The sequence below is a fragment of the Aethalodelphis obliquidens genome, unplaced genomic scaffold (assembly GCF_003676395.1).
Source record: "Aethalodelphis obliquidens isolate GAN/ISIS:26980383/991018 unplaced genomic scaffold, ASM367639v1 scaffold28, whole genome shotgun sequence".
Lineage (NCBI taxonomy): Eukaryota > Metazoa > Chordata > Mammalia > Artiodactyla > Delphinidae > Aethalodelphis > Aethalodelphis obliquidens.
The window spans coordinates 15855323-15869897 of NW_020837972.1; the positions used below are offsets into that span (position 1 = coordinate 15855323).

General features: G+C 44.3%; 1 protein-coding gene across 2 annotated transcripts; it reads left to right on the forward strand.

The window, feature by feature from the left end:
• Nucleotides 1–31: 31 nt before the first annotated feature.
• On the forward strand, nt 32–13359 carry GPN3 (GPN-loop GTPase 3). Of its 2 annotated transcripts, none has more exons than XM_027124796.1 (8): nt 32–366; nt 3363–3471; nt 8682–8849; nt 10546–10670; nt 11262–11377; nt 11527–11623; nt 12154–12282; nt 12731–13359. In XM_027124796.1, the coding sequence occupies exons 1-8, from the start codon at nt 160–162 to the stop codon at nt 12791–12793; spliced, it is 1014 nt and encodes a 337-aa protein (XP_026980597.1). In that variant the 5' UTR covers nt 32–159; the 3' UTR covers nt 12794–13359. The 2 variants fall into 2 exon arrangements, with proteins under 2 accessions (XP_026980597.1, XP_026980598.1); XM_027124797.1 differs by having other exon boundaries at nt 360–527.
• Nucleotides 13360–14575: the final 1216 nt, after the last annotated feature.

The window sequence follows — 14575 nt, forward strand, 5'->3', positions numbered from 1 at the left end:
GAAGGGATGCGTCACGGAAAGGAAGGATACCTTCCCTCTAAAACGGAAGGTGCCTTCCACCTCAGTATCCAGATCCTCTGCAAATTTGTAAATCTCGAGGGTCACCATATAGGTCAAACATCAGTACGCAAATAAAGGACCAAGGCACGCGGCTGAGGGATGCAGAGTGTTACGGTTGTCCGTTATCACCAGGGCAACCAGACCTCGCCAGAATCCCAACCTTTTCAGCCAACTACTTCTGCGCACGCGCAAACCCTCCTCGGGCTTTTCGCAAAACGCGTTTCACATGGGATTTGGCCTTCCGGACACCCCGTAGTCAGAGGCGCGGCAGAACTGAAGACGCAAAAGGAATTTGGACTGCGATTGGTTTGTAGCCGTGTTCCGGGAACTCAGTGGGCGTCGCGCGAAGGCTGAAGGGAGCGTCGTGGTGGCGCTCTGGGTCTCGGCGGCGGGAGGTGTCAGGAACCGCGGGAGCAAGCATGCCTCGGTATGCACAGCTGGTCATGGGCCCCGCAGGCAGCGGGAAGGTGAGGCTTTGGCGGAAGAAGGAGAGAAATGTCGAAGTTTGTGGGAGGCTGGGAGGTTCAGGTCCTGAGGGAGGAGCTGGCGGTTGTGTGTATTGGGGACCTTGAGACCCTGGGCAGCTCGCTTCTGCAGTCTGGGCTTCAGTGTTCCTTTTGTTGTTGTTTTGAAAGGAGATTGATGATAGTTGCTAATATTTATTGCGTACTTAAGCCCCAGATACTGCCCCAAGTTATAGCGTACTTAAGCCCCAGATCCTTTCCTGTTAAGGAAAAAAAACTTACTTCCTTAAAAATCCTGTGAGTTAAGTCCTGTTACTCCCATTTTGCCGGTAAGGAAAATGAGACACAGAAAGGTTAAGTTTTTGCTCAGGGTGACACACCTAGTAAATGATGGCTGGAATTTGAATCCAGTTTTGTCTAACTCCAGAATTTGTCCCCAGTCTTTAACCCAGGAGGTTAAAGTGGGGTCTCGTTAATCACTGCTTCTCAGAGATTGAGACGTGGACTTAAGGAATTTGAGGAGACTTTAGGAGGTACATGGGCCTGACATTAATGAACATTGAATCGTGTATTGAGAAAGTTGCTCCCTTTTCAGTTTTCTTTCAGTTTGCATTGAGGTGAAATCATCAGTTTGGTGCTAGCGTATCTTCAACACTTCTTTAATTCTCAAGTCTTTTTGGAGAGCAGATTTTAGACTCAGAGGTTTTGACAGGCAACTATATTCAGCTAGAACTGAAAGAATTTTGTTAAAGTTGCATATAATTTTATGGTTACCTTCACGTTATGGAAATTATAACTGGTTTTCTGGTTAGAGATACAGTTTTTTCTTGTAAACAACTATTAAGGGAATCCTATTAGGGGCACTCAAATATGGTAGAAATTGTGACGATATTGATCAAGTAACAGGAGTGTGGGAAAACACTGGAGTCTGTGGAGGTGTTGTGTGGCTTCAGTTTTTTGTTTTTTGTTTTTTTTTTATAAATTTATTTTATTTATTTTTGTCTGTGTTGGGTCTTCGCTGCTGTGCGCAGGCTTTCTCTAGTTGTGGCAAGCAGGGGCTACTCTTTGTTGTGGTGCGTGGGCTTCTCATTGCGGTGGCTTCTCTTGTTGCGGAGCACGGGCTCTAGGCACACGGACTTCAGTAGTTGTGGCTCGTGGGCTCTAGAGCGCAGGCTTAGTAGTTGTGGCACACGGGCTTAGTTGCTCTGCGGCATGTGGGATCTTCCCGGACCAGGGCTCGAACCTGTGTCCCCTGCATTGGCAGGCGGATTCTTAACCACTGCACCACCGGGGAAGCCCTGGCTTCAGTTCTTAAATTGACAAACACGTTGCTCTGATGCTTGGCCTATTCTGGGTGCAGGAGATACACATGCGACTATGATATGGCCCTTGCTTACCCGAAGCCAGTAGTCTATTTAGGAATACTTAGACTAGTTACTTAAAATACAGTGTGATGTATAGAGAGGACCTCCTAGGCAGAGAGAACAGTGTGTGTAAAGTCACTGAGGAGAAAGATAAAAGCATGATAGAGGTTATTTCTATATTCTAGATTAATTTTCAGACTGATTGTGTTAGATAAGTATCTTTCTATAAACTTTTGATGCCTGCTACCAGAAATACTCACTGGGCATGTTCTTTGTGCCAAGCATTGTTCTGGGCCCTGGGGATTGTGTAGTGACTAACACACACACACAAAATCCTGTGCACTTGTGGAGTTTATTCAAACATATGAGTCAATTAGAAATAATTATCAAGCATTTATTATGTACCAGGTATTGTTATAGTCCCTGGGCGTATACAACTGAATAAGACACATCCCTGCCTTTATTTATTTACTTACTTTATGGCCTTGCTGTGTGATTTGCTGGATCTTAGTTCCCTGACCAGGGATCAAACCTGGGCCTTGGCAGTGAAGGTGCCAAATCCTAACCACTGGACAGCCAGGGAATTCCCAACACATTCCCGCCTTTATTTTTTTATCTTTTATTTTTTAAAAAAGTATTTATTTGTTTATTTGGCTGTGCCGGGTCTTAGTTGCAGCATGTGGGATCTTTGTTGAGGTGAGTGGGATCTTTAGTTGCAGCATGCAGGCTCTTAGTTGCTACATGTGGGATCTAGTTCCCTCAACAGGGATCGAACCCGGACCCCCGGCATTGGGAGTATGGAGTCTTAGCCACTGGACCACCAGGAAAGTTCCCACATCCCTGCCTTTAAATAGAGGGTGGGAGAGACAGACAAGTAGCCTAGAGATTTTAACATAGTACGTGAGGGATAAAAAATTTTCTAAACCCAAAGTTGTATACTGATAGTGCACTTCCAGGCTATTTACTGGCCTGATATTCTCTCATCTTGGAACGTTACTCCCCTGGCTTGGCAAGCACACTGCTGTCTCTCAGCTCAGATATTCCCTTCTCAGAGACATCGTCCCTGAGCACCCCACCTAAAGCTTTGTTTGGACTGTACCAATCCTAGTGGAGACACCTTGTGTCAGGTGCTGCAATGTGTAATCAGAAATCTTCCCTTTAAATTCCACTTGTTGCATGTTAGAGCAGTAAGGAGCCTTGGTGATCATGGAGGCCATTCCAGTTAGAGACAAGAAAATTGAGGGACAGATTGGAAAAGCACCCTCCCCAGAGTTACCCATGAGTCCGAGCCAGGTCTGGATCTGCAGCCCAGTCAGGTGTCCTGACTCCCAGCCCAGTGCCTTTTCCCTCTTTTCAGTCAGCTTCTTGGTCAATGAAGGAATAGTTTTGGCCTTAGTAGACACGGCTCAAGGGGTGTGGAGAGTCCCACTGCACTGCTTGTTGCTCTAACCCCTCATGCTTTGTGACATTACAGAGCACCTATTGTGCCACCATTGTCCAGCACTGTGAAGCCCTCAATCGGTCTGTCCAAGTTGTGAACCTAGATCCTGCAGCAGAACATTTCAACTACTCCGTGATGGCTGGTAAGTCCTGAGCAGAGCCTTCCCCCTCCTTCAGGAAAAATAGGGGAGTAGGGAGGCAGTGAGCACTGGCTGCTCAACACAGAAGCTGAAAATTAATACAGTCTGGTCCCCTGGTTTTGTGGTGAACAACATGAGGCTGAATGTCATTTGGTGACATCAGCTCATGTTGATGTATGTGACAGTATCCTTTCTTAGTCTCTGATGTAAGAATTAAAAGTGGGTAGACTCCTCCCTCACCACCCTTCCCTTTTGTTTCTTTCATGTTTGATCATGTTTGGTAAACCTGTTTTACTGCTGATCATAGTATAAGTGAACAACCTAAATGTTTTGTTTTGTCATTTAAGTCTTTTAATTTATTCATTCAATTGTCTGTTGAACACCTACTTTATGCCAGGCACCAGGGTTATAGCAGAGGACAAGACAGATACTATCCCTACCTTTGTGGACCTTTTAGCAAGGGAGATAAGCAAAATGATAAACATGTTACAGATTGTGGTAAGGACTGCTTTAGGCTGATGAGAAGGAATAACTGGGAGAGGTTGCTTTAGGGATGACATCTCTGAGAAGGAGCTCTTTGGGCCTAGACCTGAAGATGGTAATGTGCTCACCAAGTTGGAAGAATATCAAGGTCACTATATAAGGGAGAGATGGGAAAGGGCTTGGTGTGTTCCAGAAAAAGCGAAGATGCTGATAAGCTGGGGCATAAGGAGTGAAGGAAAGAGATGGGTAGGAGCTAGTAGGACATGAGAAGTATGGGTTTTTTCCTGTTTTTTACCCTGTTTAGTCTGTTTGGGCCACTGTAACAAAATACCAGACTGGGTGGCTAATAAACAACAGAAATGGATTTCTCACAGTTCAGGAGGCCAGAAGTCCAATATTAGGGTGCTGCCAGCATGGTCAGATTCTGGCGAAGGCCCTCTTCCCAGTTGTAGACTGCTGACTTCTCACTGTGTTCTCACATGATGGAAGGGGGAGAGGGAGCTCTATGGGACCTCTTTTTTTTTTTTTTTTTTTTTTTTTTTTTTTTTTTTTGCGGTACACGGGCCTCTCATTCCTGTGGCCTCTCCCGTTGCGGAGCACAGGCTCCGGACGCGCAGGCTCAGCGGCCATGGCTCACGGGCTCAGCCGCTCTACGGCATGTGGGATCTTCCCGGACCGGGGCACGAACCGGCGTTCCCTGCATCGGCAGGCGGACTCTCAACCACTGCGCCACCAGGGAAGCCCTATGGGACCTCTTTTATAAAAGCACTAATCCCATTCACCTCCCCAAAGCCCCACCTACTAGTATCATCATCCTGGGCGTTAGGTTTTCAACATATGAGTTTTAGAGGGACACAAATACTCAATTTATAAGGGACTTCGCTGGCAGTCCAGTAGGTAGGACTCCACGCTTCCATTGCAGGGGGCATGGGTTCAATCCCTGGTTGGGGAACTAAGATCCCGCAAGCTGTGTGCGGCACAGCCATCCCCCCCCAAAAAAAAATCCTCAATTTACAGCACCTTTCAACAGTGGAATGTCATTAGAGGGTTTCCAGCAGGGGGAGAGGATTGACATCTGATTTACAGTTTTCTTTTGTTTTTTTTTTGGTGAGGGGTTATTTGTTTTTTTAATATTTATTTATTTATTTGGTTGTGGCGAGTCTTAGTTGCGGCAGGTGGGCTCCTTAGTTACAGCAAGAGGGCTCCTTAGTTGCGGCTTGTGAGCTCCTTAGTTGCGGCTCGCTGGCTTCTTGGTTGTGGCACATGGGTTCCTTAGTTGCGGCTTGAGGGCTCCTTAGTTGTGGCATGCTAACTCTCACTTACAGCATGCATGTGGGATCTAGTTCCCAGACCAGGGATCAAATCCGGGCCCCCTGCATTGGGAGCATGAAGTCTTAACCACTGTGCCACCAGGGAAGTCCCTGATTTATGTTTTTAATCTTTTTTTTTTTTTTTTTGCGGTACGCGGGTCTCTCACTGTTGTGACCTCTCCCGCCGCGGAGCACAGGCTCTGGACGTGCAGGCCCAGCGGCCATGGCTCACGGGCCCAGCCACTCTGCGGCACGTGGGATCCCCCCGGACCGGGGCACGAACCCACATCCCCTGCATCGGCAGGCGGACTCCCAACAACTGCGCCACCAGGGAAGCCCCCTGATTTATGTTTTTAAAAATAACTGGCTCTCAGATGAAAAATGGACTCTAGAGGGTCAAGAGTCGAAGCAGGGACCAGCAGTGAGGCTATTACAGTTGTCTAGGTGGCTTGGACTAGGATGATCGTGGTGGAGATACAAAGGAGCAGGCAGATATGGTATATATTTTGCAAGTAGAATTAGCAGCATTTTGTGGGAGATTGAACTAGAAGGGTGTAGGAAAGGGAGAGATCAGGGGTCACTCTTAGGTTTCTGACTTGAGCTGTTGAGTGCATGATATTGTTTACTGAGGAGGAAGACAAATCAGTTTAAGTTTGAGGCAGTTCTCTTTGCACATGCTAAGTTTGAGATGTCTGATAGCTATCTAAGAGGTTATACCAAGAAGGCATTCGGGGACTTCCCTGGTGGCGCAGTGGTTGGGAATCCGCCTGCCAACGCAGGGGACACGGGTTCAAGCCCTGGTCCGGGAAGATCCCACATACCGTGGAACAACTAAGCCCCTGCGCCACAACTACTGAGCCTGCGCTCTAGAGCCCGTGAGCCACAACTACTGAGCTTGCGTGCTGCAACTACTGAAGCCCACAAGCCTTGAAGGTGTCTCATCTTCAGGGGTCAGGTAGAGGAGGTGGGGTCAGTGAGGTAGGAAAAAAGTCAGGAAAATGTAGCATCAAAGAAGCCAGGAGGGGACTTCCCTGGTGGCGCAGTGGTTAAGAATCCACCTGCCAGTGCAGGGGACACGGGTTCAAACCCTGGTCCAGGAAGATCCCACATGCTGTGGAGCAACTGAGCTTGTGCACCACAACTACTGAGCCTGCACTCTAGAGCCCGTGCTCCGCAACAAGAGAAGCCACTGCAATGAGAAGCCTGCGCACCGCAATGAAGAGTAGCCCCCGCTCACCACAAGTAGAGAAACCCTGCACGCAGCAACGAAGACCCAACACAGCCAAAAATAAATAAGTAAATCTATTTAAAAAAAGCCAGGAGAAGAGACTGTTTCACTAAAGAGCTGGTGCCTGGTTATGTCAGATGCAGCTGGGAAGTTGTACAAGAAGACAGAGGAGTGGCTGTGAGATTTGGGAATGTGGAAGTGTTGGCGACTTTGGTGATTTTAGTGGGATGGTAGGGATGGAGGCCAGGTTGCAGTGGTTTGAAGAGTGAACTGAGGTGATGCCGTGTAGATGCTGAGCAGAGATGACTTGCTGAGGAAGTTTTGCTGTGAAAGAAGCAGAGAAGTGGGACTATAACTGGTGGGGTATGTGAGGGTCAAGGGAGGTTTTAAGGTTGAAGATGGTAACTGGAACAGAGTTGTATGCTGAAGAGAATGATCCAATAAAAAGAAAGAAACTGAAGATACCTGAGAGGGGCAATGACTGTAAGGTTGACTGCGAGAGTGAGAAAGGGGAGGGGCTCCCAAACAGGTGGAGGGTTTTGCCTTTGCCAAGAGTTGGGGGGTTCTTCCATTGTAGCCGGAAGGAAGCCAAGGTGGAAGGCACCATGTAATATTGGTGGTGGGAATGTGGGAAATTCTCTTTTGTTGACTTCTGGTTTCTGTGAATGTCATGTGTGGTCATCAGCTGAGGGTGGCTAGAAGTGGGTGTGGGTAGGGTGAGGGAGGCAGGTTGAAAAGAGAGGAAGAGGTATGAAACAGTCATCTTCCTTGAGAAAAAGCATTTCATTGCTTTGGGATCATTTGGTTGCTTCCAACAGAGAGCACTCAAGCTAGCCTATATAAAAGGAGGATTTTTTAGAAGGAATTGGGGGACTTCTCACAAAACCCAAGAGCAAGCAAGGCTTTATGAGAGACTAGAACCCAAAACATAAAAACTAACAGGAATCTAGGCTGGCTTTCTGTCTCTTTTTGTCTGTCTTACAGACCAGCTTCTCTGCTTCGGGATGCACATGGCAGCCAACAAAAATCCCCCCACTTCTAGTTCACATCACTTTCTGGTACAAGTGCCTTACTGACTAATGTCCTTGAGTCATCCTTTTAGAAGGCCCTAACTTTGAGCAGATGTTTATCCCTGGGAAAGTGCATAGGAAGACATTATCCATATAAATGTGGCTGTGAGTGAACTGAGATTGTAGGTTTGAACACAAGAGTACTGATTTCCAAAACTTTGTAATAGAAGAGAACCATGTGTGTACCGGAATGTTTAAGCTCCTGCTATAGGTGATTTAGCTACATTATCTCATATAGTCCTCATCCTTCTACCCCAGGATATATGATTTGTCCCCACTCTTATACATAAGGAAAGTGAGGCACAGGGAGGTTAAGTAGCTTCCCTAGGGTGATGATATTAAGAAACGGTAATTGGTTTTCTTGGTATGGTTTTGTTTTACTTGCTTAAGAATAGGTGGTGTATATTCACATTGTTCAAATTGCAAAAGGTACAGAAGAGTAAGTATGCAGGAAACCGTCTTCCTCCCAGCTCTGTGTCCTGGCAGGTGGCTACCCTCCCTTGAGGCAGCCAGTGTTGCTAGTTTCTGGGATATCTTTCCAAAGTCTATGCATGTAAAATAAAATATGTATATTTGTATATATAGTAAATTTTTGTCTCTTTTTTTTTTTTAACACAAATGATGGCATTCTAACACAGAGTTCTGCACCTTGCAATTTTCAGTGAATAGTATACCTGGAAGATTATATCACCTCAGTTCTTAAAGAGCTTCTCCTTTATTTTATTTTTTTTGCGGTACGCGGGCCTCTCACCGCTGTGGCCTCTCCCGTTGCAGAGCACAGGCTCCCGACGCACAGGCTCAGCGGCCATGGCTCACGGGCCTAGCCGCTTCGCGGCATGTGGGATCCTCCCGCACCGGGGCACGAACCCATGTCCCCTGCATCGGCAGGCGGACTCTCAACCACTGTGCTACCAGGGAAGCCCAAGAGCTTCTCCTTTTTATGGTTGGATAGGATTTCATTGTCTGGCTGTACAAAAATGTATTTAATTTGTTACTATGGACACTGCTACAGTGAATAACCATGTACAGAAGTAATTGCATGCATGTGAGTTTTTATATAATTGTTAATTATCACCAGTGAGGATAATGCTCTTGTATTGTGGTCCCTCTCTGTGGTTTCAGACATCCGGGAATTGATTGAGGTGGATGACGTGATGGAGGACAATACTCTGCAGTTCGGTCCCAATGGAGGATTGGTATTTTGCATGGAATACTTTGCCAATAATTTCGATTGGCTAGAGGACTGTCTCGGCCATGTAGAGGATGACTACATCCTTTTTGACTGTCCAGGTAAGTCAGCTATCTGAATGTATCATTTTCCCTGAAGTCGTGCTCATTCTGTCCTCAGTGGAGAAAGTGGAGTGAGCATTCGTAGCTCTAAACCCTGCTGCAGTAAGGTACAACTCGCTTACTTATTGGCTTATATTAATTCATTGAGTTTACTGAGTGCTTATTTTGTACCCTGGAAATACCTAGAAAGCAAGGTACCCATGGTCTCTGCCCTCATGGAGTCCACAGGCAAGTGGTAGTGCTAGGCAGTATAAACAAAAATCACCCAAATGGACTTCCCTGGTGGTACAGTGGTTAAGAATCTGCCTGCCAATGCAGGGTACATGGGTTCAATCCCTGGTCCGGGAAGATCCCTCCCACATGCCGCAGAGCAGCTAAGCCCATGTGCCACAACTACTAAGCCTGTGCTCTAGAACTTGCGAGCCACAACTACTGAGCCCACGTGCCACAACTACTAGCCCACGTGCCTATAGCCCATGCTCTGCAACGAGAAGCCACTGCAATGAGAAGTCCACACACCACAACAAAGAGTAGCCCCCGCTTGCCGCAACTAGAGAAAGCCCGTGCACAGCAGCGACGACCCAGTGCAGCCATAAATAAATAAATAAACAAACAAATAAATAAATAATCACCCAAATGATTATTTAATATATTTCTGACAGGCACTCCACAGGAGTAGCACAGACCATCACACAGCAGGGAGGTTGGGGAGGCTTCTCATCAAGTAGCATGTAAGCCAGACCTTAGGGTGAGGTGAGGGAGACTGTGCTGCAGGCAAAGGGCACAGCATGTTGAAGGCCTTGAGGCAGGAAGGAATGAGCTGTGTTTGAGGCACCAAAAAGGCCCTTGTGGCTGGAGCACAGTAAACAAAGGGAAGTGTCCTGAGGTGAGACTGGTAGGGGACAGATGATCACACGACTTCTCAAGCCAAATTATGAATTTAAGACTTAAGCCTAACCTAGTTTTGATCGTTTGTGGCTCTCACATTTTTTCCCCTTTTTTTAAAAATAAATTTACTTATTTATTTATTTATTTTTAGCTGCGTTGGGTCTTCATTGCTGCGCGCGGGCTTTCTCTAGTTGCGGCGAGCGGAGGCTACTCTTCCTTGTCATGTGCAGGCTTCTCATTGTGGTGGCTTCTCGTTGCGGAGCACAGGCTCTAGGCGTGCGGACTTCAGTAGTTGTGGCACGTGGGCTCTAGAGCGCAGGCTCAGTTGTTGTGGTGCACGGGCTTAGTTGCTCCGCGGCATGTGGGATCTTCCCGGACCAGGGCTCGAACCTGTGTCCCCTCCACTGGCAGGCAGATTCTTAACCACTGCACCACCAGGGAAGTCCCTCCCCTTTGTTTTTAACTGAACATACACACACCCACAGAAAACTGCAGAGGTCATAAGTGTACAGCTTGATGAAGATTCCCAAACCTAACACACCTTTGTAGCATTCACTTTTGATCAGCAAAAACGGAAGTGTGAAGAACCTCACTTTCTACGTAAAACTGCATAGTTTCCTTGGGATTCTCGTGGTATTGTGATTGCTTCAAGAGCCTGTAAGACCCCTTGAAAATTGAATATGTTACCACCAGAGGTTGACTTCGTTTTTTTTTTTTCCTCAGCTGTCTTATAGGAAATTGTTTTCCTGTAATTTGGTAATTTAACATATATCCTGATTGTAATAGTCTCATAATGTTCTTCATGTAGGTCAGATTGAATTGTACACTCACCTGCCCGTGATGAAACAGCTGGTCCAGCAACTAGAACAGTGGGAGTTTCGAGTCTGTGGAGTTTTTCTTGTTGATTCTCAGTTCATGGTGGAGTCGTTCAAGGTTCGAGGATAAATCTGTTGTCGATTTTTCAGTCATGGGTACAAGCAGATGGCAGTCTCCTTTAATTGTTGCATGATTTCTGGATGTTTCACAAACTATACTCCAGAATTATTTAATATCCCGTAATATTAAATTATTATAATAATGTATTCTTAACTCAAATGATAAATTGTGATACTGTATATAGATTTGGGGGAACTACTTACCAAGAAAAATTAGGCAGATGTGTATCTTCATATAAGTCTGTTTTTCTGATGATGTTTTATCTAGTTTATGAACTATCTAAAACAAACATTATTTCCCATTAGTAGCCCCTAAGGAATATTTGATGGAAAAGATTAAAGGTGTCATCTAAATTGAGATTTGTGATCACCATGGATTAAATCTACATTTTCCCTCCTTATCCTCACCCTTGGAAACCAGGGGTCAAGAATCTGATTAGTGGACTGTCTTCTTTTACTTTACTTTAGCCTTTCTTTTACTTAGGCCAGTTTTGTTCAGAGAGAAGCAGGAGCCTCTCTTTTATGTGGAGACCAGGGAACTTTTTTGGCACCAGTTGATTCATCTTCCCTTTTCTGTTTCCTCCTTCAGTTTATTTCTGGCATCTTATCAGCCCTGAGTGCTATGATCTCTCTAGAAATTCCTCAAGTTAACGTCATGACGAAAATGGATCTGCTGAGTAAGAAAGCTAAAAAGGAAATTGAGAAGTGAGTTTGCTTCTTCCATATCATCATATGTCAGCTGCAGAGATGAACCTTCTAAGCTTTATTTCGATGTGAGGTTCTGTCAGTCTATAAATCTAGTTTCCTGATTTATTCTTCCTTTTATTCATCAGTCTTTTTTCTCACTTTTAAAGGTTTCTAGATCCAGACATGTATTCTTTATTAGATGACCCTACAAGCGACTTAAGAAGCAAAAAATTCAAAAAATTGACTAACGCTATATGTGGACTGGTAAGCTTTCAAAATTGTTGGATTTTATTTTTAATGACCTGGTCAGGTGTGTATTGGCATCCATTCAGTGGCCACCATTTTGGAAAACATGGCCCAACCCTATTGCCTTGCCAAAGGAGGAGGGTGGGAGTCTGTGGGCTGGCTGGTCAGCAGTTTAATTTAGAAGCAATTATTGGCAGTAGCCAGTAAGTTAACTGATGTGTCTATTATTCCAAGCTGTTTTGGGAGCTCAGACTGTCTTTGCCTTTTGGAATTTCCAGTGGTGGTTGAGTTCAGGTAAATGCCTATGAAACAGTGTCTGGTTCAGTAACAAGTTAGCAAGTATTCTAGTTGGTCATAAGCCAGAAAAATCAGTATTGATTTGCTGTTGTTCTGTCTCTGTCTGTCCTTCCTCCCCACAACACACACACATACACACACACACAAATGGTTTTAACCAGAAGTATAAATGGTTATAAAACTCAAATATAATTTGAAAATTAAGTATTTTGTACTTCAGAATGACCCTTTCTGAAATCCCCAACTTGTAGATTGACGACTACAGCATGGTTCGATTTTTGCCTTACGATCAGTCAGATGAAGAAAGCATGAACATCGTATTACAGCATATTGATTTTGCCATTCAGTATGGAGAAGACTTGGAATTTAAAGAACCGAAGGTACTTTCTGGTTTGGGGTGTTTATTGCCTTTTGGTAAAAACGTTTACCAGCACTCACTGGCCTCCTGCATAATCCCATGGAGTTAAGCTCTTTGTCCTCAGAGCTTGGGCATACATGGAAAGAGGAGGTGAAATGCAACTGGGCTCGGGCTGCCCTCACGTATGTCAGTGAGGCCCTGTCACAGCACATTAGCTGAGAATTGGCATGAATATAAACTCGAGGAAGAGTTTACTTCTAAATGAGATATAAGCCCTTTAATTTACCACATGTCTGGAAACATTCTGTCAGTCATTCCTTTTGTTATTAACGATCACTGTGAGCAACACCTGGAGCTGATGCTGGGCGTTAGCTCCTTATAGAGCATTACCTGAAAAACATGTAAGCATATACTAGGTCTAACTGAGGGGAAGTGGATGTATTTTCTATCTTGTGTTTCCTTTGTGTCAGGAACATGAAGATGAGTCATCTTCCGTGTTTGATGAATATTTTCAAGAACACCAGAATGAATGAAGAGTTTGTTAAAAAGTAACCAAATGTGTGAGGAGCTTGTGGCTGAACTGGCAGAACCTTCTTCTCTTCAAAAGATGGAATACTAGAAAGCTACTTACTTTAATGAAAAAAAATAATACTTGACTCTTTATCAGCAATCAGGAACATGCCTGAATCAAGTTCTTAGTTATTCTGAAACTGCTGCTGTTTAAAGTGGCATCTTTTAGTATTATTGGAACAGCATAATTTAGATTTTAAAAGTCGAAATTGAAATGAATGTAGATAGATTTGTGTATATAATATAAATTAGCACCTGTGATACAGTTAAGACCAGTCTACTTTTAGTTTTACTGTTTGATTTTTGTTATTTTTGAAGTTTTTTTGGAGGGACAGGAATTATTGTAACAAAATATGCATATATGTGTCCAAAGAAAAAAAAATCTGGAAGAATATAGATAAGACCATTGCTTACCTGTATCTCCCAGTTTTCCTACATTGAAAATGTATTATTTGTGTAATTTAAAAATGAAAAGTAACTGTGTTTTAAGATATATATGTATATAAATAAAAGAAACAGGAAAATAGTACTAACTTTTTATTACACTCTTGTTTTCCAGTCAGAATTTGAAATATTCAGCCAGGGCAATTTGTTTTTTGGTTTTTTTCCAAAGTTTTGAATGAGTAAATTTCCCCAAGTGTCCAAATGTAGGCAGTGCCTTTTTTTTTTTAAGTGTGATTTGTAGTCTCTGAGCACTTAAAAATGTGTACTTTACTTGAATAACAAATGCACACAAAAATGCAAAAGATAATTTTTTCTTTTTAACACATTGAATTATTTTCAATGTGTTAAAATAATTATTGAATTATTTTGACACATTGAATTATTTTCAGTATTTATAAGTTCATTTGTGATAGGCCCTGGGGAATGGCTAGTCAGTCAACAGATACTTCTCTAGCACCCACTAAAGGAAAGCAGAATCTCTTTTATTGAGTTCTGCCAGGCATTGTGCTAAGAAGAAGCATTTTGCATAATCTCTTTCATTTAATCCTCACAGCAGGTCTGGTCTCCATTGGTGCTGGATCTTCCTGCAGTTGCAGATTAAGTCCTTGTAGAAAACCTGTAACTTGGGTTAAATTTTTAATCATTCTTGGGCCTAGATAGCAGAAGTACACCTGCAGTGTCAAATTTGATCCATTTTCATTAAAGATGCAAAGTGTGAGGGGCCATAGCTATCAGTGGTAACTTGTGCCTAGCGGCCCAGGCTGGGGGCAGGAGTTGGGTATTTGCACCATGGTCCGCTGGTGTGAGCTATTCTCACAGGGCACTCAGGAGAGCATGATGAGTGGACAACATGAGGACGTGCTGGGCTGCTCGGGGACTTTTTCTGTGGCCCTTGAGGATGCAAAGGTCAAAAACACCCTGATCTCCCAGTGTTGCTAAATTTTAGAAATGTTATTGTCATGTGAGAGGGGAAGAAAGAAAAGACAGCTTTTCATTCGCCCTCTTCATTACTCCTTGAGCTATACCTCCCTACTTTAGCTTCTGGAGAGTCTGGTGTGTGCCTGTGGGGAAGAGGTGAAGGGTCAGATTCCATTTCCTTCCCCTCTCGACACTGGAGTTTAAAAGATGAATATGACAGTTCCAGTCCTGAAGGATTTCACTGTCTTGTAGGAGAGCCTGACGTGATTCTTCAGACAAATTTACTAGTGGGTGCCAGGCACTGGGGCTAAAATGGGACTGCCTAGGGCAAACACGACCTTACTGTCATGCGATGATATGCTGGGCCCTTAAGACTAACCATA

Bases quoted from the DNA above. Each gene is read 5' to 3' on its own strand.
- GPN3 (XM_027124796.1), top strand. From the start codon at position 160: ATGCAGAGTGTTACGGTTGTCCGTTATCACCAGGGCAACCAGACCTCG. The intron at 367-3,362 runs GTTTGTAGCCGT...GTGACATTACAG, and splicing joins AGGAATTTGGACTGCGATTG to AGCACCTATTGTGCCACCAT. The intron at 3,472-8,681 runs GTAAGTCCTGAG...CTGTGGTTTCAG, and splicing joins CAACTACTCCGTGATGGCTG to ACATCCGGGAATTGATTGAG.